At 38.9% G+C, this 24,071-nt stretch overlaps 1 protein-coding gene across 3 annotated transcripts in view; it reads right to left on the bottom strand.

Moving 5' to 3' along the window:
- Positions 1-24,071, bottom strand: part of NCKAP5 (NCK associated protein 5) — a 424,747-nt gene that overhangs the window by 83,213 nt on the left and 317,463 nt on the right. For all 3 annotated transcript variants that reach the window (XM_076343066.1, XM_076343065.1, XM_076343064.1), the window contains one exon: positions 22,443-22,562. In XM_076343066.1, the coding sequence (XP_076199181.1) occupies positions 22,443-22,562 (120 nt within the window). The remainder of the gene's footprint in view (positions 1-22,442; positions 22,563-24,071) is intronic.

Below are 24,071 nucleotides of genomic sequence, written 5' to 3' on the forward strand. Positions count from 1 at the left end.
CTTGTCCAAAGAACTCAGCCCACTTTGACCTGCACTCTAAAGAATAAAGGCAGCAAACCGGAACAACTGGTAGTGAAGGGAATGATAGATACAGGGGCAGACGTTACTATCATCAGTACTGCAAAGTGGCCTGGATCATGGGAAACCATCCCGGTCAACACAGGGCTAGTGGGAATCGGAGGCCTGTCGACGTCCAGGCAGAGTGCCAACTTAATACAGATTGTAAGCCCGGAAGGACAGGTTGCAACTATTTGACCTTTTGTGGTTCCTGTGCCGTTAAACCTGTGGGGACAAGATGTCTTGAGCACTTGGGGACTAGTGATTGGCACTGCTGATCCGCATCAACATTTTTAGCGGGGGTCACTGGCGCTCGGCCCACCGTTCGACTCACATGGCTCACCGATCAGCCAGTGTGGGTGGATCAGTGGCCCCTATCACAGGAAAAGGCCGACGCATTGCAAACGTTAGTGGACGAGCAAGTGAGTCAAGGACATCTGGTTCCCACCACCAGCGCCTGGAACACCCCAGTGTTTGTTATAAAAAAGAAAAGTGGTAAATGGAGACTTCTACATGATTTACGGCAAGTAAATGCCGTGATTCAAGATATGGGGACATTGCAACCAGGTATGCCTTCACCGACATTGATACCTCGTCAATGGGACATTGTGATTATCGATTTGAAAGACTGCTTTTTCACGATTCCCTTAGCGCCGGAAGATGCTCCCAGATTTGCCTTCTCTCTCCCAGTTGTAAACCATCAAGGGCCTAGGCTGCGATATCATTGGACGGTGTTGCCCCAGGGCATGAAAAACAGTCCCACAATATGTCAAATGTATGTTGCGCGTGTGTTGTCACCCATAAGAAACAAATATCCTGACTTAATTTGTTATCACTACATGGACGATATTTTAATCGCCGGACGAGACCCAAAGGAACTCGTCACAGTTATGAAAGATATGTTACAGGGGTTAAAGACATACGGCTTGCAAATAGCTCCTGAAAAGGTGCAAGTGCAAGCCCCGTGGAAGTACTTGGGGTGGAAGATTTTAGAACATACAATACAGCCCCAACCCATAACCTTGCAATCTAACATTAAAACACTGAATGACTTGCAAAAACTAGTAGGGACTATCAATTGGGTACGCCCATTGCTGGGAATAGATAATGACATGTTAAACCCACTGTTCAAGTTGTTAAAGGGTAATCCTGAGTTGACATCTCCACGAGAATTAACGACAGAGGCCAAACAAGCGCTACAAAAAATATCACAGGCGCTTACCGAAAGGCAAGCACAACGCGTAATTGAAGGATTGGGAGTTAACTTGTATGTCCTAAATCAGTCCCGACAAGCAGTGGGCCTCTTAGGCCAATGGGACACCAAGGGTACCCAGGATCCCTTAGCCATCATTGAATGGGTATTCCTGCCACATCAAGCACCAAAAACAATAGTGACAAGGGTGGAAATGTTTTCGATGCTTGTGCGAAAGGGACGCGCGCGATGTTTGGAATTAACAGGCACAGATCTTAAAACGATTTATCTCCCACTGACTAAAGACCACCTTAATTGGTGTGAGGCTAATAGCCTAGAACTACAGATAGCGCTGGAAAATTTTAAGGGACAAATTCTAATTCACTATCCATCTCACAAATTATTCTCCCTTAATGAGGAAATTAGTATAATTCCTGAATCGTTGAGTAAGGAGGTACCTGTCCAAGGACCCACCTTATTCACTGATGGATCAGGACGAACAGGTAAGGCAGTTATAGTGTGGTCTGAAAAAGGGGAATGGAAACATCAAGTTCACCATGTTGTAGGAAGTCCTCAGCTGGTGGAAATATACGCAGTAATTCAGGTCTTTCGCCAATGGGAGATGCCATTAAATTTGGTTACTGATTCTCAGTACGTCGCCAACGTTGTCAGGCGCTTGGAAAAGGCTTGGCTCAAAGAAGTTGATAACGAACCAGTGTTTTTAATGTTCAAACAGGTATGGGACTTGTTGAATCGCCGCGTAAACCCGTATTACGTGCTCCACGTGAGGAGTCATACCTCTCTCCCAGGGTTTATATCGGAAGGGAATGCGCGAGCTGATCGTCTCGCTGCCCCCGTATGGACAGTCCCTGTACCAGACGTTTCTACACAAGCCCGATTGTCGCACGAGTTTTTCCATCAATCTGCCCGAATGCTGCGTCGACAATTTGGGTTGACTTGGAACATGGCACGAAGTATTGTACAAATGTGTCCTGACTGTCAGCAATTAGTTCCCATACCCCAAACAGGGGTAAATCCCCGAGGAGAAAAGGCCCTACAGATTTGGCAATCCGATGTTACTCATATCGGAGAATTTGGCAAACAAAAATATGTGCATGTTTCCATCGATACATTCTCCGGAGCTCTATGGGCGACCGCAGAGACCGGAGAAAAAAGCAAAGATATTTTACGGCACTGGAAAGGGGCCTTTGCTGCTCTAGGGGTTCCACACCAGATCAAAACGGACAATGGGCCCGGGTACATAAGCGCAAAAACGCAGGCCTTTTTGGCACAATGGGGCATTCGACATATCACTGGTATCCCTTATTCCCCTCAGAGCCAGGGTGTCGTTGAGCGGGCTCATCTTACTCTCAAGCAGCTACTACAAAAACAAAAAGGGGGAATGCTAGGGGAATCACCGCAAGCCCGCCTCCATAAAGCAATATATGTGTTAAATCATCTTACAATAAGGGAAGACAGGACAGCAGTTGACAGCCCTAACACAGTAATAGCGAGACACTTTACATCTTGTAACTCAGCTTCTCCAGCAGGAGAAAGGGCTCGGGTGTGGGTCAAGTCATTGGAAAATAGCCAATGGGAAGGCCCTTATGATCTTATAACATGGGGGAGAGGATATGCTTGTGTTTCCACAGATCGTGGACCCCGGTGGATACCTGCCCACTGCGTTCGACCGTATCTGGACAAGGAGCCCAAGGAGCCCACAGATGCATCAACGGTTTGAAGTAGATTACTGGGACTTACACAAAGTATCTCATTCGATATTTGGGGAACTACCTAGTGGGCCAGGCCGTGCCGGGGTATATAGGGGACCAAGTGTGTTGCCATTAGCCGTGGACTGGGAACACCAGGCGGCAGAGAACAGTCAACTGGATAATCGAGAGGTGACAGGAATTCCCTGCCTCCAGTGTCCCGGATCAACACATCACGCATGGACTTTGTGCAAATGTGATAATTGCAAAAAAAAAAAAAAAAGAAACCTGGTATTGTCACTCTCAGTTCCGGGCGGGAAGGTGCACAAGGTGTAAAGGGAATACCACGGGGAACGCCGAACCACAGAATCTACAGCTAGTGTGTGGGAGATCACATTGTGTCCCCCAGCTGTGGACTGTGTGGGAAACGGACTGGGAAAGTACCAAACGACAGTGTGACAAACGACTTGGGTGGAAACGGAACAAAAAGAGAACGTAAACCATGACGCCAGTATGGGGGGGTGTCTTGTGGCTAGTATCACTGTGTGCGGTTGCTGCGTTATGGGCACCCTCACAGCCGAAGGAAAATGTTTGGGTAACTCTGGCCAATCAGACAGGACAGGATTCCATCTGCCTGTCGATATCTTCCCCCGGTAACCCCTTTTCTACCTGCCTAGTGGGGCTTCCTTTAGATAATTGGGACTTGGGCCTGATTAGTCCTTTCAAGGAGGCCTGCGGGGGGGGACGACACGCCACTGACAATTGGGATGGATGCCTGCCACATCTTAATCACTTGCCAATAGAACCTCAGGAACTCGAGCTATTAGGGTCCATAAAAATGGATTGGTGTTTGTATTTCAATTATTCAGGGGCCAATGTTTCCCGAGCCTGGTCAGTTAACGCTACCCTGGGAATCTATAAAAATGAATCATTGTGGTGTAACCACACAAGCAGCAATATATCTAAATCATCTAATGCACCTATAGGATTACCCAGGGGGGTCTTTTTAATATGTGGAGACCGGGCCTGGCCTGGCATTCCCTCTCATATTAAAGGTGGGCCGTGTTCATTGGGAAGATTAACTCTACTAATGCCAAACACATCTATGATCCTAGACCACAGGAGGAGCACCCCTAAGACGCGCAGTAAGCGCAGAGCACATGCCTACACTTCACAATGTGATGATGCTGTCGACCTATGGAACAAGAACACTATAGCTGCGGTTGCAATCTTGGCTCCAGGTGTCGCAGCAGCAAAGAGTTTGGTCACATTAAATAAATTAGGATGTTGGCTAGCAAAACAATCAAATGCAACCTCTGAAGCACTAACGGGATTATTAATGGATGTAGATTCTATACGACATGCTACTTTGCAAAATAGAGCAGCGATAGATTTTTTGCTTTTAGCGCAAGGCCATGGGTGTGAAGAGTTGGAGGGAATGTGTTGTATGAACCTATCTGATCATTCGGAATCAATTCACCGCAGCATTCAGATGTTGAAGGAAGGAGTACAGAAGCTAAGAGTGGAAGACCCCTGGGACTGGTTGGATAAATTATTCGGGAAATGGGGTCTAAGTGGCTGGTTAAAAGGACTAGCCAAGCTAGGAGGGCTATGCTTAGTAATGTTCCTTTGCATCCTGGTTTGTGTGCCGTGTCTGTTACAAGGTATGCGAAAAATGATTGAAAGATCTGTTTCAGCAGTGTTTCTAGTAAAACAAAAAGGGGGAGATGTGGGGATGGGAATCTCACTAATGGACATTCCTGAGTTTGATTTTAATGAGCAAACACTGTACCACCTGGCATGACAAGGCACTTAAGCAGAAAACAACAGAGAAAGGAATGTGCAGCTGGAAGGAGAAAAACAAGATAAAGACCATGAGGGCATTTCGCATGATCAGGAAGAACGGGCCAATCTGCTAGAGCATAGATGCGCGTGAACACAAGGCTATAACCTATCTGCAAGCTGCAGGTAGCGCGTGTACACTTCTGCTTGCTATAAAAGATGCTAACAAAGAGCAATAAAGGTCTTTGGTTGCCGTGTCTGCCGGAGTCCGTGCCGCTTTTCACCCCCACAGTGACCTCTTTATATGTGTGATAGAGGCTCATGAAAGACAAGAGCTCTTTCCAGCTGACTTTTTTCACAATCATCTGACCTGTCTCACTCTTCCTGTTCCCTTGTTCATCTTTAACTGTCATATCCATCAGAAGCAGAGTGTAGCTATGAATTAATCACATCTAGGATGAGCTTTAGTTTCAAAGGTCTTACAGAAATAGTACTCTACATTTCCATTATACCATAGAAGACAGCAGACCAAAGAAAGAAAAAAATATGATTAGGTATGCAATTTATGTAGTATTAGTTTATGCAGAAATATAATCTGTCATGAAACTAAATCTTGATGTTAGTCCTTAGATACATTGCAGAGGGGATGTTCGGCTGGAGATGAGAGAACATCCTTCACCTATTCCATCGGAAGTTACCTAGATTAAGAACATGCACTATTCAAAGTATGAAGTGTGAACTTCTCATACACTAAATACTCTGAAATAAAGGAGAAAGTTAAGTATAAGGAAAGAATTATAAAACCTCTGAAAGTAGAAATAGATTTTGCTTTTAGACAAATCAGAGTTTGTAATACATATGCTTTTGACATATGGTAATTCTGCTTTCTAAAGAGAGCTGAACAAGTGGTTGCCAACATAAAGCAGCCAAATATGAAGTAAAAGTGAAAGCTGCAAAAAGATGCTTCCATTTTATTTAATTCTAATAATCACTAACATAGGAAATGTACTTGCAATTGTATACTGTGCACATACAGCAATGCCTGACGGTTTATTGTATATAATTGATGTAATGAAAATAAAATTACAGTAATTTTTTCAGCTCTTGGAAGTTATATATTTAATAGAAAATTCAGAATTATGTCCTACTTTCCTACTATTCACTTCCTATAAACAGAAATTCATGGCCATCACTGTTTAACTTTGTAGTAAAAGAAAATTATTCTTTCCATTTTCACAGTTTATAATGGCAATAGCAATTGTCACACTGAGCACTTTCCACTAGTTAACCAGCTTGGTTTGGAATTTGCCTTCACCTTTCTGGCTACTTACTGTATGTGAAGAAAAGCAGCTTCCCAGTAGAGTTCTTGTGCATGGTATATGCCATCCCAGATTCCTTTTTATACCTATATCCTTTAGGGTAATTTCAAGGACATTTCACTGTGGAAACAGTCATGCTTTTTCCTTTCTAATTCTCTAATAATTTGCCTTGCAATCAACATTTATCCTAACAGTGTGAAGTTACTTCTGACTGTGGCTATTTCTTTTAAATATTTTAGACTAACATGAAGTCTGGCATTATGGTGGTGCAGCTGCAGAATACAGTGTGTCTTTAAGAAGCATTCCTGTCCTTTTTACCACTTTTCAGCAGTGCCTTTACATGAAGTAAGGTCCCCTACGCACAATCATATTCTTGTGTTTCTGCCCAGAAGTAAACAGTTAATAATGTGATTTTTTTTGTGCCAGTTCTGGGAATAAAATATGGCCTTATCTTACAAGCTACATAGAAACATCCATATAGGTGTATCTCTTTCTAGATTTTCACTAGTGTGTTAAAGAGACCAAGCTTTAAAGGATGAGGAAATAAAACAACTGTTATTCCTGGGGGTGGGTGGAAATTAAAAATCAGCATTTTCAAAGGAAGAAACACTAGGTTCAGATACTAACTTTTCTTGCTCTCAGCATTAGGGTAGCATTCTGACTCCATGTTCAGATTCACTGGTAGTAATATAACAGCTCAATAATTCTATGCTTCTGGATTTATATCTTTTCTTTATAAAATTTGTTGCATGTTTACAGGTAAAACATACAGGTTTGACTATATGAGATTATTTTGCAACAAATATTTAGACTCATATTTTCACTTGTACATATAGCAAACACGACCAATCAATCTGTACCTGTGCACGAAAATTTTGCATCAACAAGCAGCCATGGAAAAGCAAAGTATCAGTGAAGCAAGCATAGGAGCAACTCGAGGTTCACCATGGCTCTGTTCTGGCCCTGTTCTTTTGCTGCAGAACACTCCCTCGAGAAAGTGAATATAGACCTGCAATATGGGTAACAGGATTTTGTCACAGGAGTTATCTAGAACATGTGATATGGAGTCAAGTTGTCAAGTAACTCCTTTCTCCTACCGTTGGGCCATGTTTAATCATGTACAGGATTGGTGCTAAAATTGGAGTGGGAAACTAACAGCCTTTGACCGTTTAAAGTACTCTTCCCTTCCCCAAAATAATTATATGCTTATCATTTCTTAGACCTCTAGAAGCTATTAATACACCCCTGTGCAGGCAAGCACATATAACTTCTCACTGTAAAGCTAATGCATCACACTATGCTATTTTTTCTATTTCTCTGTTGCTACAGGCACCATTTCTAACAGACCAAGCTGTTAATGAAGATACTTGATATTTGGCAAAAGCGTGTAACGTGGAAGGTTATACAGCTCAGTCTGAAACCGGCAAAGCAACTCAGAAGTGTTATACCCCATGGTATTTAGTATGAACATATATGTTGTCTTTCATATTTAATACTCTGTTCTTTCTTAAGGTCTGTCTGACAGGTTAACTAAAATTAGTTTGCCCTGTGTTACTGCTATGGTTCTCAACAGCTGTATTGCAGGAGACTTACCGCTATAGCTGCTTGGATTTATTTTTGGTGGGAGGAGGGTGTTAATACACAGTAAGAGAACCCCAGGATAACTCTCACAGTGGTATGAGCAGGCAGTTGGAGACTGTTATTTATTGGTCTTACCTACAGCTGTGTAAAATACAGGAAACAATCGCAAACTTGCAGTATTGCTCAGTGGTAACAAGGGGAAGAGTTATACATAAAATGCATATTAAACTGATTAACTGTAAAATACATTTCAGTAAGCTAAATCAGTTCTTAGTACAAAAAAAGGAAGTTTCCAGCTATTCCAGAAATTTCAAGTCAAGTGGATTTGAATTTTCCATTAATCTAATAAAAATACTTCCATAGAAGTTCTAATTTGATATTTTCCCTTTGTTTTTGTTGTTTTTCCCTCCTACTAGGCTGACTTTGCTAAAAAACCTAGAAGCCTGGTGATACAGAAGATGCTAGACTTCAAATTCAAACCCAGTACTAATAGTGGTTTGTCAGTTTTGCTGGTAAATCCTCCAGGCGAGTTTACTGAGACTTAACTGACAACATCCAAGACAAAGTACAAGGGTATGATATTACAAACATTTGTATGGAAGATTAGGGTGCTAAAACTACATCAGAAAATCCTGTTAACAAGGCAAATCCAGCACAAAAAATAAAACAAAGGTTTCACTTGCGTCTGCTTCAGATTTTCCAGGCTTGCTGCTCTCCATTATTATCAAGCCATCCAGAGATGGTAAAAACCAGTCAGTAAGATTCCAAAGTAACTCAGAAGGTTGGAAACTTATATCCTAGGGTATAAATTGGGAGGTATTAAGCAGACATTTGATGCATAAACATAAATAACATAATCTCTGTATTCTTCAGAGAGTTGGCAACATTAATGCAAGCCTAAAATTACTCCTGTTCCAAATCCCTTAGTTTTATTAATTTTTATAAACTGCTTTAAATAAAAGTTACATTGAAAGACACAAAGTAATCCTCTCTGATCCTAGTTTTTAGTTTTATAAATCAATCAGTGTTTTCAAGCTCTGAGACTCCAAAGTGTTAGTTCTCATTTTAAAAACACTATGGTAGGAGTCTGTAAATATTGCAGTAATAATAAAATGAGCTAATTTAATTTCTTAGGAAAATGTATGTATAAAGTTCCCTGTGGTTTGTAATTACTGTAAAGTCAACAGTTTACATCAATGACCCGGTAATCAGCTAGTCAGAATGTAAATAATTAATGAAATAAATGTTTTCAATGAGCTTGCTCATGGAAGACTCCTTGGAGTATGGTAAAACAGCAGTTTTGTGAGAATAGTATTGTAGAAGAGTCGAGCCTCTTATTAAGCACATATTTGTATTTTGTTTCTTATTAATTTGGTACAAAACAGTAAACGCTTTTTGTAAATACCTTTCTACTGATCTAATACTAATTAATATGTTAATTCCACTTTGCTAAATGAGTGCCAACATCACCTAGGTGCTATGAATTATGAGAATATCAAAGATTGAAAGGCAGAATCCTGCACATCCTGACACCTTCTCTTGTTACATTGCTCACAAACAAAACCATTTTTTCTTAACATTTCAGCATGGTCAGAATCAGTCTAGGAAACAACTTTATACTGAACTCCTGTGACAAGGAAGAACTATACCATTAATCTTTTATGGCATGCCCTACACATGCTATCTATGCTTTAGCAGTAAAAAGGTGGGCTGTTTTTTATTATTTCACTGTATTTAAGAAATGCTTTAACATGAAAACATAGATGAAAAGTACTGATGTTTCAGTCTCACTTATACAACAGGCACTGCATTATCAATCATTACCTGATTAAATGCTACTCACTAATTTCAACACGCTGCAAAATTGCTGATACTATGACAGTCAGTGATATTCCTGGTAGCACAACATAATTTTGGTCTTTGTCTTTGTGATTCCTACAGTTTAAAATTCATTTTCACATTCACTTTCTGACTATGCCCCAAAATCATCTAAAGGAATTAGGCAGACCTCAGTACGATCTTGTTATTGACATTTAGGTTGATCGATGTTGGCTCCTACAGAATTGGAATCTACAGATCAATTCCCTTATTAGATTCATTCTCAGTGCTGCCATGATCATTTTATCACAGAAGCTGCTGCCATCAAATGCTGCTTTATCACTTTATAATGGGATAAGCTGAAGCTTTCCTCTAGCATATAGTTGGAAATGAAAACTGTCTGAGCTCTAAATATTCCTTTCACAGATTTTCAAAAATATCCTTATTAACTGCATATGTCTATTTTAAAAGCTATTCTAAACTCAATTTACCTAACCAGTAATAATTTTTGCCCACATGAAAATTCCAATTCTCAGGATGGTAAAAAAAAAAGACTAACACTGGAGACTGCCCTGGATCTATTAATCACTTTCTTCCTGCTGAGTCTATGAGTCAGATGATAGAAAAAAATGAGGCTAAGAATGAAGATATGACAGAAAAAACAAAATGGTCTCAGGAATGGTAAGTAGTATTATGCGAACACACAAAAAAGAAGCACGCAAACACTCAAAAAGCACACAGGACAAATACATACACAAGGTTTGTCGCGAGTGTTTTATCTGGTTTTGAAAATATGCAGGGCCATGGTATTTTTGTAAGAGTGGTGTTACAGCTCCTGTTGAGAGAGGAGTTCATCACATTAATTTAAATCTCCGATAAAATAAATTAGCTTTTTTATTGCCAGGTTGAACTATGGGACTATGATTGTTATGTATTGCTACAATCTAAGTCTTAATGGCATTTTAGCCCTGTGGTGGTCAAACAGAAACCATTTCAAACCTTCTAAAGGCTATTAAAACATGTGCAGATGTCTGGAAAATTAATACTATTATCTAACTCTAACCTTTTGCCTGTAGGAGGAAAAGGAGAGAGAAGGCTCAGGGAAGATGTTTTAGATCAATACATGGCAACAGAGGAGGGCAAGCACTGTTTCACATGGAAGTTCATTGGCTGTGAACAGGTGATTCAAGTCAGCAGATTCATCCTTATTTGGATTTCATTGAAATCATTCATTTACTCAGAAAAATAATTTAAGAGATGAGTATTATTTTTACAGCCCTTCCTCACTGCTGTTTCCAAGGTCCAGCAAGCTAGACACTGGAAAGGTTCATTCATTTAAATGACAAGAGCATGAATTTGTCAAGGTTAATGTTGAACAAGCCATATTTTCCTTGCCTCAGTATTATGCATCCATAATCTCCATCCCTCCCCACCCTTTTTTTTTTTTTGGTGTAATATTGTTGAAATGTCAGATGGACTGAAAGGAGTTTAAAAGTAGTAGGAGGATTTCAAGAAATACTTTTATCGTTAGTTTAAGGCTTTTACATACATATTTTCTCTCCAACTCTAATGCATTGTTTTTGGCTCTGACAGAATAATTTCAAATAAGGAGAGACTTTTTAAGGTTTTCTTGAATACCTGGATACAAGGTACTTTATGCTATCTTTTTTCCTCAAAGCACTTACTTGAGGTATGGTTTCGAAAGAATAAGTGGGCAGATTCCCAGCTTGTAAGAATTATTGGCTCCACTTGTACTGAAATTAAAAGAATTTCTGCCAGGTCAGGAATTGTCCCATAGACTTCCCAAACTTTTGCTGCTTTTCAGAAATAAAGCTTCTAGAGGGTCACAGTGCACGTGCTGTGGTATTTCGTTCTTGAAAGTCTCAAATCTGACCACAAGATCTCCAAATGGCATTTCAAGTTCTGCAACATTTATTCTGATATACAAAAATCATAGGGCTTGTGTGCAGGACAGAGCACAACTCTGTAGACCTGATGATCTGAATAAGCATCTTAAACCCTGGCTTCAGACCTCTGTAATGCCACCGACCTGCTCCGGAGTGGTGAGAAACTGCAAAAGGATTTCACAATCAGCCTGGCCATGCAAGCCAAGAAATCTTAGTAAGGCTGAAACACAGGTGAGATGGGAGAGCCAGTGCTGGTACCAACAAGGAGGGTGCACCTTACTGGACAATATGAGGATACAGACCTGCACTGCCCATGTTCATCTGCACCTCGCTTCTGTTGCTGTAGCCAGGAGGAATACCAGGAAATGGAAAACGAGAAATGCCAGTCATTGCTCCTGGGCCAAACTGTGCTCTTGCAAGGGAAGGTACAGTGCCCTCTAAGCACTATTTAGGACCTGGACCAGCCCTGGAGTGCCAGGCCCTGGCATACAATGACACTGAAGAGAGTCCCCTCTCCCACCCTGCAGCCAGTACCAGAGGCAGCCTGTCCCCAGGCTTGAAGCAGCTGTGAGCTTTACCTCTAGCATAGATGGCCGATAGCTGCAGACCCTTTCGGCAGCTGCCTGTGCTCAGAAGAAGGGGTGCCAACATTTGGTTAGGAATCTGTGCCCTTGTCAATGGATGGTTTTTTCACGGTAGGTAAAAGTAGGGCTTAGGAGGTATTACATAGGAATTTCAGAAGGGGTCAGCTCCCAATTTGGCACCAAATAAGTAGCCAGATTTTTAGAGGAGCTCAGCACAATGCCCTAACACCTGAAAGTCTGGTCTGGTGTGCATGAAGGACCTAAAGACCTAAATCAAAGGTTAATTCCATTTGTTATTCCCCCATGAACTAGTGAAGACTGGTAACAGAGCTGAGAGTACCCATATTTCTAATTATTGCCAAGATCTCCTAAGGACCATTTAGTGGAATAAATTTAAGTGAGCCTCTAAAATACAGTGCTAATCTCTGATTCATGTTCATGCTTGCAGTATCTATAATCAATAATAATTGTGCCTAGACCTGTGCCTGTATTTACTGTACAGGAAAAGTACACAAGGCTTGTTTAGAGAAAAAAAACGGAGTTAAGAGCAAATAATAGGAAACTTACTTAAAAAAAACAGATGGAGCATTTCTGCTTTTAAAATATGACTTAATATAAAAATTTAGCATCAAAACACTACAAAATTAAGTAGTTCATCTCTGAAACTGTATACCAGAAAGATGAAGTGAAGAGTGGGCGTATATTTAGATTTTTAAAGCACTGATATTAATTCAAGATGCCATTACTTTGGCAGTCTGGTTTCCATACTTGTAATGCAGTAAGATAGAGTTTAATTCATAATGTCGAAGATGCCCTTGTAACGCACACAGGACACAGACAAATCACTGCTCCTCCCTGCTCCCAGACATCAGTTAGTGACTAATGAAACACGGCTTGCTCTCATCCAGAGGAAGAAATGAGCATGAATGCAATCTAAAAATGCTAAAAATACAGAAAGACTCAAGTCTGTCAATATCACATTGTTAAAGATTTAATGACAAAGGTAACTTTTCCTTTTAGCTTGTCCTTATCAAGAGAGATACCCAGATGGTAATTTAAGAGTTAAGGCACTAATGGACTCTTCAGTTTCACTGAGCATCCACGTGCTGATTTTATCTTGCAATACAGTATTTCGCATTCTCAGCGAAGTCAACAGAGATTTAGTCAATAGTGTCACAGCCTTTGGATGAGGATTTGAATCTTACCAGTATCCAAACCATCATTAAAGAAGATAGGTCATTTGGGAAACAAAGGAGAGCATTAGTAAAATTCAATACTAAAAGATGGGGTTGGTTCAGTAGGTGTTTTATGATTCCTTATGAATAGCATTTTATTCTAATTACCACCCCTTTCTTCTATGTGCAGTATCCATAAGAGTATGCAAAACATACCAAGTATATCACAGGAAAATTTTTTTTTCATAACAGATGGCAGCAGAAAATACCTATTGAGTAATCTTATGTGCTATAAACCACTTAGCATAATGTTAGTTTGATTCATTTGATGGAATGTATAATTTAAAATTACTAGCAAATTACACTGACCTGATATAATCTGAACAGCTTAAACGTTACCAAGTAGATTACTTACTTGGCACACCTGATTTTAAGTAGAAGAGCCATAATTCCATATTGCTTCATGTCTGCAAAGTGCCACTACACTTAAATAACAGTAACAAAACCACAGTTATAAAGTAAAATATAAATGAAGTTTAACATGTATTGAGTGTAATAACAGATGAATTTAATCCTTTATCTATTGTTATTTGTTTCATATACACACACTTTTGCAGTTATCCTTCATTTAAGTTTCAAAGTCTAAAGAAAACAAAAACAAACTACACTTAGCTCCATTAGTGCAATAAGAAGAAAATGACACATCTGTAATAATAATGCCTATATTTCTATACTGCTTTAGAATTTCAATAGATTCCCACTTTACCACCACAAGAAGACGACCTCTAAATCTGTGAATCATTTAATTTTATGCATTCTTTTGGTATTTCATTTGGGAGTTATGGACTGTGAAATATGCACCATGATGAGAAAACAATTATCTAGCACACCTGTTGTTTGTGCATATTGTATTTAAGCAGGGCTTGCAGTGGCTACTATTTTATCCCACTGTGAAATCCAAAATGGGGAGGCTTTCAAAGTTGACCTGATGACATGAACTTACACTCTTACATGTAACACGTGGCTTGTACTTACCACAGCACATACTGTGATAACATTAGAACAAATCCATGCCAATTTTTGCTATCAGAATGTCAGTGAGAAAGATTTTTCCATTTAGAAAGGAAACCTGAATGAATGACTCTTGACTTATATACACCAAATATATATATAAAAAAAATTGTAATCTGCAAAACCAGAAACATATCAGACAAAAAAATGGATCTGTTGGTCACACAAAACATAAACACATGAGTACCTCTCATGGAGTTTTCACAAAGTTCACAATCTAGAATAAAGGCTGCCTCTAATCAGCCTCTATACTTACACTTGACCATTTATGCAGGGAGTTACATGATAAGTTGCTAATGCATCTTGCTAATACATTCAGCAAACAGAGCAGGCTGAAATAGCATCCAACAGGTTAAGCGTTGTTGTAGGTTAAATATAACTGCATGGAATAAAAAAGCTTACCTTTTTAATGCTTATTAGAAGTTTGAAGCAGGGCAAGTTTGGAAAGGAATATAGCAATACTATTTCGTATTGTGGAGCTCCTTCCTTCTTTCTTAAATTTATTCCCATACTGAATGTACACAATAATAGGAAAAAACATGAAAAACATTCTTGTATTTAATGAGTCAGCCCACATACTTGCTTAGGGTTTCAAATGCCATATTGGATTCCTGCCATCATGTGTATCATCGCTGATAATAAAAGTCTTTGCATAAAATAAAGAGAAGTCTATGATTCATCGTGTCAGTTGCATATTTTTCTTTGTCTAAAAAATAGGCAGTAAAATCTCACTTTTGTTGTTAAGGCCTGTCACATCAGTACAGCCCCACAGTTTTCTTGACATGTGCTTACTCTGAAAAACTGTCTTTGCTCTTCAGAACAATGCCTGTATATTTCTTCAAAACTTAAAAAATATTGCTCTCCTCAGTCAAAATCATTCATAAATACTTCAACAAAGATCACTTGTGGCTTTCCTAAAGATTATTTGCTCATTTGATTTACTGTTTTGGGTATCTCTGTAGCAATTTATTATCATTAGAATAATGAGAAAAGCTCATATTTAGATTTGGTATCTGAAAATTATGTATTTAAAATTGTATCACAAAATGTCACGTTTGTGTAGATATGGAAAACCTTTCAGCGCTTTTCTTTGGAACTTCTCAAGGCTAGTTAAAGTACTTGGACATATGAAATTCTAGCGGTTGGAGGTCATTTTCTCTTAAAAGCATTATCATTTTCATCAGAACTATATGCCTAGTGAGCTTTAGTTAATACTTTCTTTTTGTTTGAGAGAAAATTGGTAAGAATTTAGGTGCTGAAATAAGGGACAACAGTCTGACAAGAAGGGAGATCACCAAAACACAAATTACAGATGGAGCAGACCTGTCAGGTCAGTTGATCTAACTCCCTCAATAAAATACTGTTCTCCACTGAACCTCTAGCTGTGCTTTGTTTGCTTTAGTTTTAAATGTTGTGAGGGATAATGCCGTACCTCTCCTCTCATACATCATGCCATGGTCCATAACAAAAATTTTTGTGATGTTCCTTTATCAGCCTGAATTAGATTTAGATCCAGAAATCATTTTGGCAAATGTTTTCTTTTAAGAATGAAAGTTTTATAGTTTCCCTCGTCAGAAAAGAGCAGGTCGGGATTCCCCCATGTTACAGACCGGTGTTCTTGAGGGACAAGAAAAGCCACCTCAGCCATTTCGCTCGAGGGATCTCACAAAGCTTCTTGGAGGTCTACACAGAACGGCTGTGATTTACATACTTACAAGCCAAAGTCCCTGTGACTAGAGATGCCCTGTAGAGAGCCACTGCTGCGGATGACATCCAGTGATTCTCAGTGCCCTCCCAAAAATCTGCTTATCTCAGAGCCTCCTTCCAGAGCTGGCTGGATATCAGATATCAGCCTAATTCTGGTATTATGCTGCTGCTGTTCATTCAAAACTAGAAGTCATACGACCTAACTTAGGGAGGTTAGATGGAGTTTCTTCGGAGGGGGCTATTTCCTTTCCTTCTCTCATCACTGACTTTGGTCACCCATTCATCTAACCAGTAGGCTGTCATGAACACTTTATTTCTGTAATGTTTCTTCAGCATATATTTGGAGCTGCAAACAGAGCGAGTAAGAAATATGGTTTATAATGTATTACTACATGTTGATGATTTGAGCTGAGATGAAATACAGAGATTCAAAGCTTTGTATTTCTGTCTTCTCAGATGTTATTGGTGAGTGAGGACATGACAGAAATAGAAAGTAGGTACCAGTTTACTGAGATAATGCAAGACTGGAAATAATGACATCAGCATCTTCACATGAAGAAATGTTCCTTTAACTTGTTCTTGAAAGTCTCAAAAATCTTTGAGTGTTCCTTACTAGATCGCTATCTTGATTCCTGTTACACAGAAGCATTCCTATAATTTCTGACTGCTACAAGACTGGATGCTTTTTCCTGGGACAGGATCTTCATGACAGTAATTGTGCACCTTTGGTAGCCTTGATCTGGAGAAAGCACTCCAGCAGGGCTACAGCCTGAAATCTTTTGAGAACTGCAAATGGTGTAAAAACCACCACCTCACTTCTTCGTAGGTGCTCTACCGGCAACGTAATTCTTGGATAAAGTTTAATGTACTATTTTAAACTTAATATATCTCAAACATGCTTTAAATTTTTGTCTGTTGATACAGCCCTTGAGATTGTCGTAACTTTTAAGCAGTTTTCCACTACTGCTGAAACAATTAGTAGATCTGAAATTAATTTCTCCCTCAAGCCACCAGTCCTGATTCCTGAGCAAGTACGTATCACTACAGCTACTGCAACACCGGATTTCTATTTGTATGTTTACTGGGAAGAAAAGGACAGAGTTTGTTCTGGAGCTGGAACTTTTCAGAAGATTTGCAGATAAGAGTACCCTGACAATCTGACGGATACAAAGGAACAAATGTGAACTAAGAAAATAAGCAGGTCAACTGCAGGAGTTTCAAAACTTCGAACACAATTTGCTGATCTTGGTCTCAAGTCTGCCTGCTCGCTGAAGAGCCCAGAGGCACAAGGTAGGACTAGTAGCTGGCTTCTGTCAGATGGGAATTATGCTGCTGCTCAGCATATAATGTTCCAGTTATTTAAATATACTTTGGACTGCTGACAAACTGTTTTCTAACAGTGCATGATGATCTTTAGTTTTAATTTCAAACCCTCAGATGCTTACTTTCTGAAATACTTAAATATTTCGTATATTTGATTGCTGTAAAGTAATGTAACTTCACTTTTAACCTTCTGCATTCAGACATCATCATGTCTAACGACGTCTGAACCAGAGGTCAGACTCTGAGGCCAGATATTTCATCTCCTTTTGTCAGGTGTTAGGGCAAGTAATTGTCCTCATTTTCTTCCCATATATAATAATGTCGTTGGTGCAATTTACCCCTTCCTGCTACGTTGTACAACTGTTTCCATCTAAGTATGTACAGCTATACTCTATCGCGTAAGTTAGGGCATAGTTGTCAGGTTATTAAAAGAGCTAATATCAATGCAGTTATAACAAAGTAGTTATTATTTAAATTGACTTTCTGAGAATTCAGCAGACTGTGCTGTAGCATTCTAGACAAAATTTTAGACATAAAATTAAACAATGTGGATGGTCCATGAGTAATAAATGAAACTAATCTAGCCAGAGGAACACAAGGAGAAAATAGATGCTTCGAGTCCTCCCTGCTTTGTTCTGGAGTTGATAAAGTAGAATTTTTATGATGGAAATAAAATGGCAATAAAAATATAGTTTAGGATCAGAGATACTGTAAATCTTATGATTAGAAATATTATTTTATACTTTCCCAAATATGAAAATTTTATTACTTATTTAATCAAATAAATCAACTCAATAAATGTTACTGCTTGCCACTTTTTAACACATTTCACTGAAGGTTCCCTGCATGCTTTATAAAAAAACTGTGACAGCAAACTTCTGGGTGAAAAGTGAAAGCAAGTCTTCATCCATGGGAAGAATTCAGCTAACAAACACATTGAATTTATATAACGAGAGATACATAATATAAAAAAATTACTGTGTTATCTATCAGAAGGCAAACCCTGACCCCTGTTATTCTCAGTAACTTTATAGAAGTCATCATTGTTGTAAAAGGGGGATATGTAATATCAGAATCAGGTTCAATGTCATTAGTTGTATTTTCAGGTAGGAGTGGAAAGAGAGGGCTAACTACAAGACAAAGATCTGTGAAAAGATCTGTGTCACAAGACTGAGCAGCCTATACCTGATAAAGCCAAAACAAGTCTGTGAGACAACATAGCTAAGAACATAGCTAAGAAGTGGAAAAACTCTGTAATTTGGTGATTTTAGTAGTTGGAAGTTTCTTTGAAGAAAACACTGCATCATTTAGAAAAAATAAGGCAAAGACAGAAATATAATGATGTTGACATTTACATTTAAAAATGCAGATGCTATACATGGCCATGGGCAAAGCAGAGGTGTTAAGTTTCATCTAAGGCTTCTTATTCCTACTCTTGTATCCTTTCTTTGGATTTATCTTACCCCTTCAGCAACCTTCTGTATATCACCTCCACAAATTTCCCTCTTCACTTCCAACCAGTTTCTCTCTACCCAATTTTAAATCTTAAGTCTATTATTCCAACTATTTCTCCCACTGCCAGATGAAATACAAGGTGGCTCACTAAAACAGAGTTCCTGGTTTTCTTTTCCCAAACATCTCTTGCTATGACAGGCAGAATTTCACCTCTTTTTAGCAACATTAACTGAGGAAAATGAAGGCTGCTTGGGCAGAAGCTACTCCTCTGTGCTAGTTTTTAACTCAAACTATTGCTCTTCTTCCAAATGTGCTGAGACAGAAACACTTTTCCAAGGCTTCTTCGTTTAAGAAGAGAGATTGGCTGAACAAAATAAAATAAAATAAAATAAAATAAAATAAAATAAAATTAAATTAAAAAAAATAGGTGATCAGGCTCCTCTTTATTTATCTAACCTAACACCGGCTCTGTAAATCACACCCTTCAGCTAGAAAGAATATCCCCAGAAATATAGGGTAGCCCTTAAAATCATCTACAATACGAAAGAGGTAACAAAAAAAAAAGCTTGAGTTATCTCTTCTTCCTCCTTACATTTTGCATCAGCATTACTTAATCTTTTCATGACAGGAGTGACATATCCTCTGTGCCACTCTCCCTACAAGCAGTAAGCACAGCAAAATTTCTAGTAGCAAAGAACTTACATGGCAATATACATAATCACATGCCTCAAGAAAACACGCCTATTTCTTTTAAAATACTATTAGGCCCTTCGATTTCATGAGTACTTACACTTGTAAATGCATGAAAGTGTAATACTTTTAATAATAGTTTTACAGCGAAGGATTCCTGAAGCAGTCATGAAAACCTTACTACGTGATTTTTTTTTTTAATTGGTAGCAATCAGCTTTTCTTTTGATCTGTGTAAGAAGCATGAGGAAAAACAACACAGTGCAATTGGTACGGTATACGGGCCATTATTCTACAGTCAGATTCAGAACACTGGTACCAATCTTTTCTTTGAAAAAAATGCGAATGATCTGATTTCTAAAAATAATATGTATCATGTATTATTTGCTTAAAATCAAATATACAAAAAACCTAGGGCAATGGTGAAATCTTTTTTTTAAGAAATCTATGTTTCTGTTGAAATCTAAGATGTCAAGAATGTTTGCGGTTTAAAAATAAGCTTACTCTTTAATACAAGAGTCTTCTAATGTCAATGACAGAATAATTTGATGGTAATATACAATCAAATCACAGAAGTTGATATGCAGAAAAAGTAACTAATACTATTTATTTTTAGCTTATACCCTCTTCTGCAGCATTCTTCAAGATTTTTAATTGTACTGAGTGTGAATACTCCTAGGAGGAGATTAGCATGTAAATAAAATTGAACTGTATTACATCAGACAGTACAGGAAAGGTGAAATTAACACCATGTGTGTCATCCCCCTCCCCGTCCCCCTTACCAGTATTTGCCCATTCACTCTGATTAGGGTCATGATTTAACAGGAATGTCCTTAACCACATATTTGGTACTCTTCTGTAGAGTGACAGATTTAAACAAATATTTAGCTACTGCTCTAAATCTCGGATGTATGCATTTCCAAGAAGACATAATACAAACTGTGCTTCAGTTCTATGCAGGCACAAAACAATATTTGCTTAATTTCAGCCCTAAGAAAACACCCTTCTTCAGATTTTACATCTCAGACTGCAAGATCACAGACTACACACCATTTATTCAAGTCTGGAGTACAGTTAAAGGATAAGTAAATTTTTGGAAACTCACAAATTTACTGGGGGTTTTTTTTGGTAAAAAACGACATATGAAGTGTATTAAAAGAAGTTCTTCATTTTCTGATATACACTGCAACTTGTTCTCTGCTTTTTTTCCCCAGGGGGGTTAAAATCTGTTGATAGCAAGAGTAGGGACATAACAGCAAATTTTGCTGCTGTCTGGGAGACCTGGGCTTTGTGAATGATCTTAATTTTCTTTCTTCCTCAGCCAATAAAGACAAAGCAAGTGAAAAGGGGGGAAAAAAATCTATACACATTAGTTCCTGCCAAACCGTGCAGGAGCAATGTTGTAAAACAGTCAGAATCCCTCAGGAAAACCTGCTAGATCATTTGGTTCTTTCTTCCACTTGATGCAGGTTCATCTCTTTCAACTTCTTTCACAGCAGTAACATAATCCAGTTTCAAGGAACTCAAGTCAAAGCATTGATCCCACTTTTCAGATGCTATCTAACACTTCTATAACACTCCCAGAATAACCTGGCTTTATTGTTGCCACACAAGGAATTGGGAAGAAGAGCCATATCTGTAATAAAGAATGTGCAACGTATGACTTCTGTGCAATCTAACCCAATACTAACATAGACTAGAGTCAGGCACTTTGGAAACAGAAAAAAGAAATAAAAATAAAAATAGAGGGAAAAAAACCCTCAAAACCAGGAAGAAGGAGCAGGTGATGTGACTGTCAAAAGCAGAAGAAGTGAGCAATAAAGGTCCATGTTGTGGTGGATGTGTCAGAAACTCTGAATGCATAAAGATAAATCAGTGCTACACAGCAGTCTATGAAGGATGAACAAACAGGAAAGAAAGCAGGGGGCAAGGGAGAAGAAGAGAGAAGATCTTGACCTAGCAATACCTAAATCAACACAAAATCAAGAGACAGAACAAGAATCTGAGGATAACGCAAGAACCCAGATCCCTGTGATGGTGACCTGGCACTACTCTGCCTGTGCTTCAGAGTTTCACAGTAAGAATAGCTATTTGCCCTCACCGTGGGGACTCCCTTGCCTTTAAGCACCAGCTGGTGAGCAGACCGTGCCTCCTCAATAAACAGCCCAAGCTGATGAGAGTTAGCAGCTCTCAGCTGTCAAGCAACAGTGCAAGGGCCCAATTTGACTTTGAGATACAGACGCACAGCATCAGAGGATTCAAATAAGATACACATTTAATATCACTTACCTAGCTGACATGACCCAAATTTCTCCTCCAAAATGAATGACTTTTTCTCTAATATGAAATAAAATATATTGCTAAAACCAGAATTTGCCCTATTGTTAGAAACCTGCAAAGTTTTAATTAGTCCTCATTTACTGTTCTCCTAGCTCATGGTCAGATTTGTTGCAATTTCTGCAAAGCAATTCTACTTCTACAAAAGGATGACAAAGCAATGGATTAATTCACAATAATGGACTTTGGCAAATGAAAAGGGATACTGAAACATCTCTTATTATTCCAGAACGGCAAAGGAGTGGGAGATGGGTCAATTGGCTTCTCAGCTATATCCTCCCATAAAACATTGGAAAAAAAAATCACTCTAAGCCTGTGAAGATGTACTTAAGTCCTTGTAACACATATGGCAAAAGTTAAATAAATGGGCTGTCTTCTCACAGGAAATTACACTGTTCACCATCAAGCAGAATGTTAAGGAATCCGAGCTTCTCCCCTGCAGAGGGATAATGAACCCATATCATTCCATTTATCATAGTGAAGAAGCACCTAAAAAAGTTACTCTGCAGGTGTGCTCCTTTCTCCACATTTGCACATAATATGTAGTCATAGGTCATCGGCGTACACTTTCAGTTTCAATGGTATCAGATTATAGATAACGGATATTCTTCTAATGTATTAAATCTATCAACTGTCATTTCCTGCTTATTGACGTAACCTTAAAAAGAAGAAAAATATTTTATAATTGTGAGAAATATAAAGCTCATAGCTTGCCTTCTGCAAAGGCCATTTCCTACCTGAAGAAGGAGGTCAGAAGCTGGTTTGACTCTCTGCTGGAAAAGCACACTTAATGTTCGATTCTGTTGTTCCAAATCAAAAACTCTTGTTTTCAGCTTTATACATTCCTCCCTCAGATCCTGCAGCACAAGGGAAAATAGGAAGATTAGAAAGCAGGTAACAGAAGCACTTAAAAAGCTCTAAGTAATGTCAGATACTAAGAAGAAATACATACACAACTTTTAAAATAGTACAAATCAGAAAAATGTGCTACTTCATTTTCTCTGGTTGTTTGATCATCACAGGATAACATTAAAAAAATCTTGTAATGAGAAACAGTAGTTACCTGACACATCCTTTTGGAGTTTTCTGTGAGTATGAAAAGTGACTTTGCTAGCAATGTGTTTCATTTTGCAGCCGACACAAAGCAGAAAGCAGCAATTAAGATACGAATATTGTAATAAGCATAAACTAAGGAAAAAGCATAAGCTATACCAAACCAGGAAGAAGTTCAAAGTGGTACTGTGCCTTCAAGGTACTCTTCTGAAGTCTGATCCCCTCCTTGCTTTTTCTGGAATAACCAAGTCAGCATTTCTGGCTGGCATATTGGGGGTGGTCTGTATCTTCCCCACTGTAACTTGCCACTGTAGAGCTGGCTAGGCCATAGTAAGATGTTGGTGCACCAGACACATGTGGTACTATGATCCTGCCTGTCGTTTCCAACATGAGGTACCAAAAAGCCTTAAAATAGGCCATTAGAAGCAGAGGTGGAGTGTAAAACCTCTGCATCTTAAGGCACAGGACATTACTGTTGAAACTGAAAGATGCAGGTCTTTTAGCCAAGGCTGAGTCAGCATCATCATGAAGGAGCCATTAATGGCTTTCAGATACAGCAAATATCTATCTATCCGTCTGTCTGTCTGTCTGTCTGTCTTCAATGTAAGACCTGCTTTTCCTGGCCACTTGAAGGAATACAGGATTCTATCAGAAAGAGAATTTTGGAGAGAGGACAGAATCTGACACTCAGCCTTTCAGCGTAATTTGTGCAGATGTCCATTTTGAGGTGTGAGAGCTTCATAAATCAGGAAGAGCAGTCTCCTAATAAAGATTACATATAAAAATAGTAAGCTGCAGCCATAAAAAAAAATTAAATCTCCAAAATACTTTCCCATATTCCTTTAAATTTAGGACAGTTGCTGCCCTGTGGTATTGCCTAGCTGATACTACTTTCCACCATATGAAAGTGGAGAAACAGGCCTCTGGATCCCCATATGCTGTCCTGTCAATACCATTATCAACATGGTGACCTAGCCTTATGAGAAAACAACTCAGAGGAGGAAACGGTAGTCAGATGTAGCTTAAATTCTTGCCTACAGTTGCTCTAGTCTCCACTGTAACCAGCACTGAGGTTATAAAAGGTGAACACACAATAAAACAAGCTCATCTTGAGACTTTCAGAAAATTGTGAACATCTTTTTATGCATATAGTACGTATCAGATTTCATGATACTACTGGATAAATGTGGTTATTTTCTCTTGATAGTTTCTTAATATTTGTTTTAGGTGGCTGTCAAGTGGCTGTTCAAGTAAAATTGCTAGAGCCTTCCAACACGACCCCCCCAAAATCTTGAGTTTGATGCTTTGTAAAA

This window comes from Aptenodytes patagonicus, chromosome 6 (genome assembly GCF_965638725.1).
Source record: "Aptenodytes patagonicus chromosome 6, bAptPat1.pri.cur, whole genome shotgun sequence".
NCBI classification, from domain to species: Eukaryota; Metazoa; Chordata; class Aves; order Sphenisciformes; family Spheniscidae; genus Aptenodytes; species Aptenodytes patagonicus.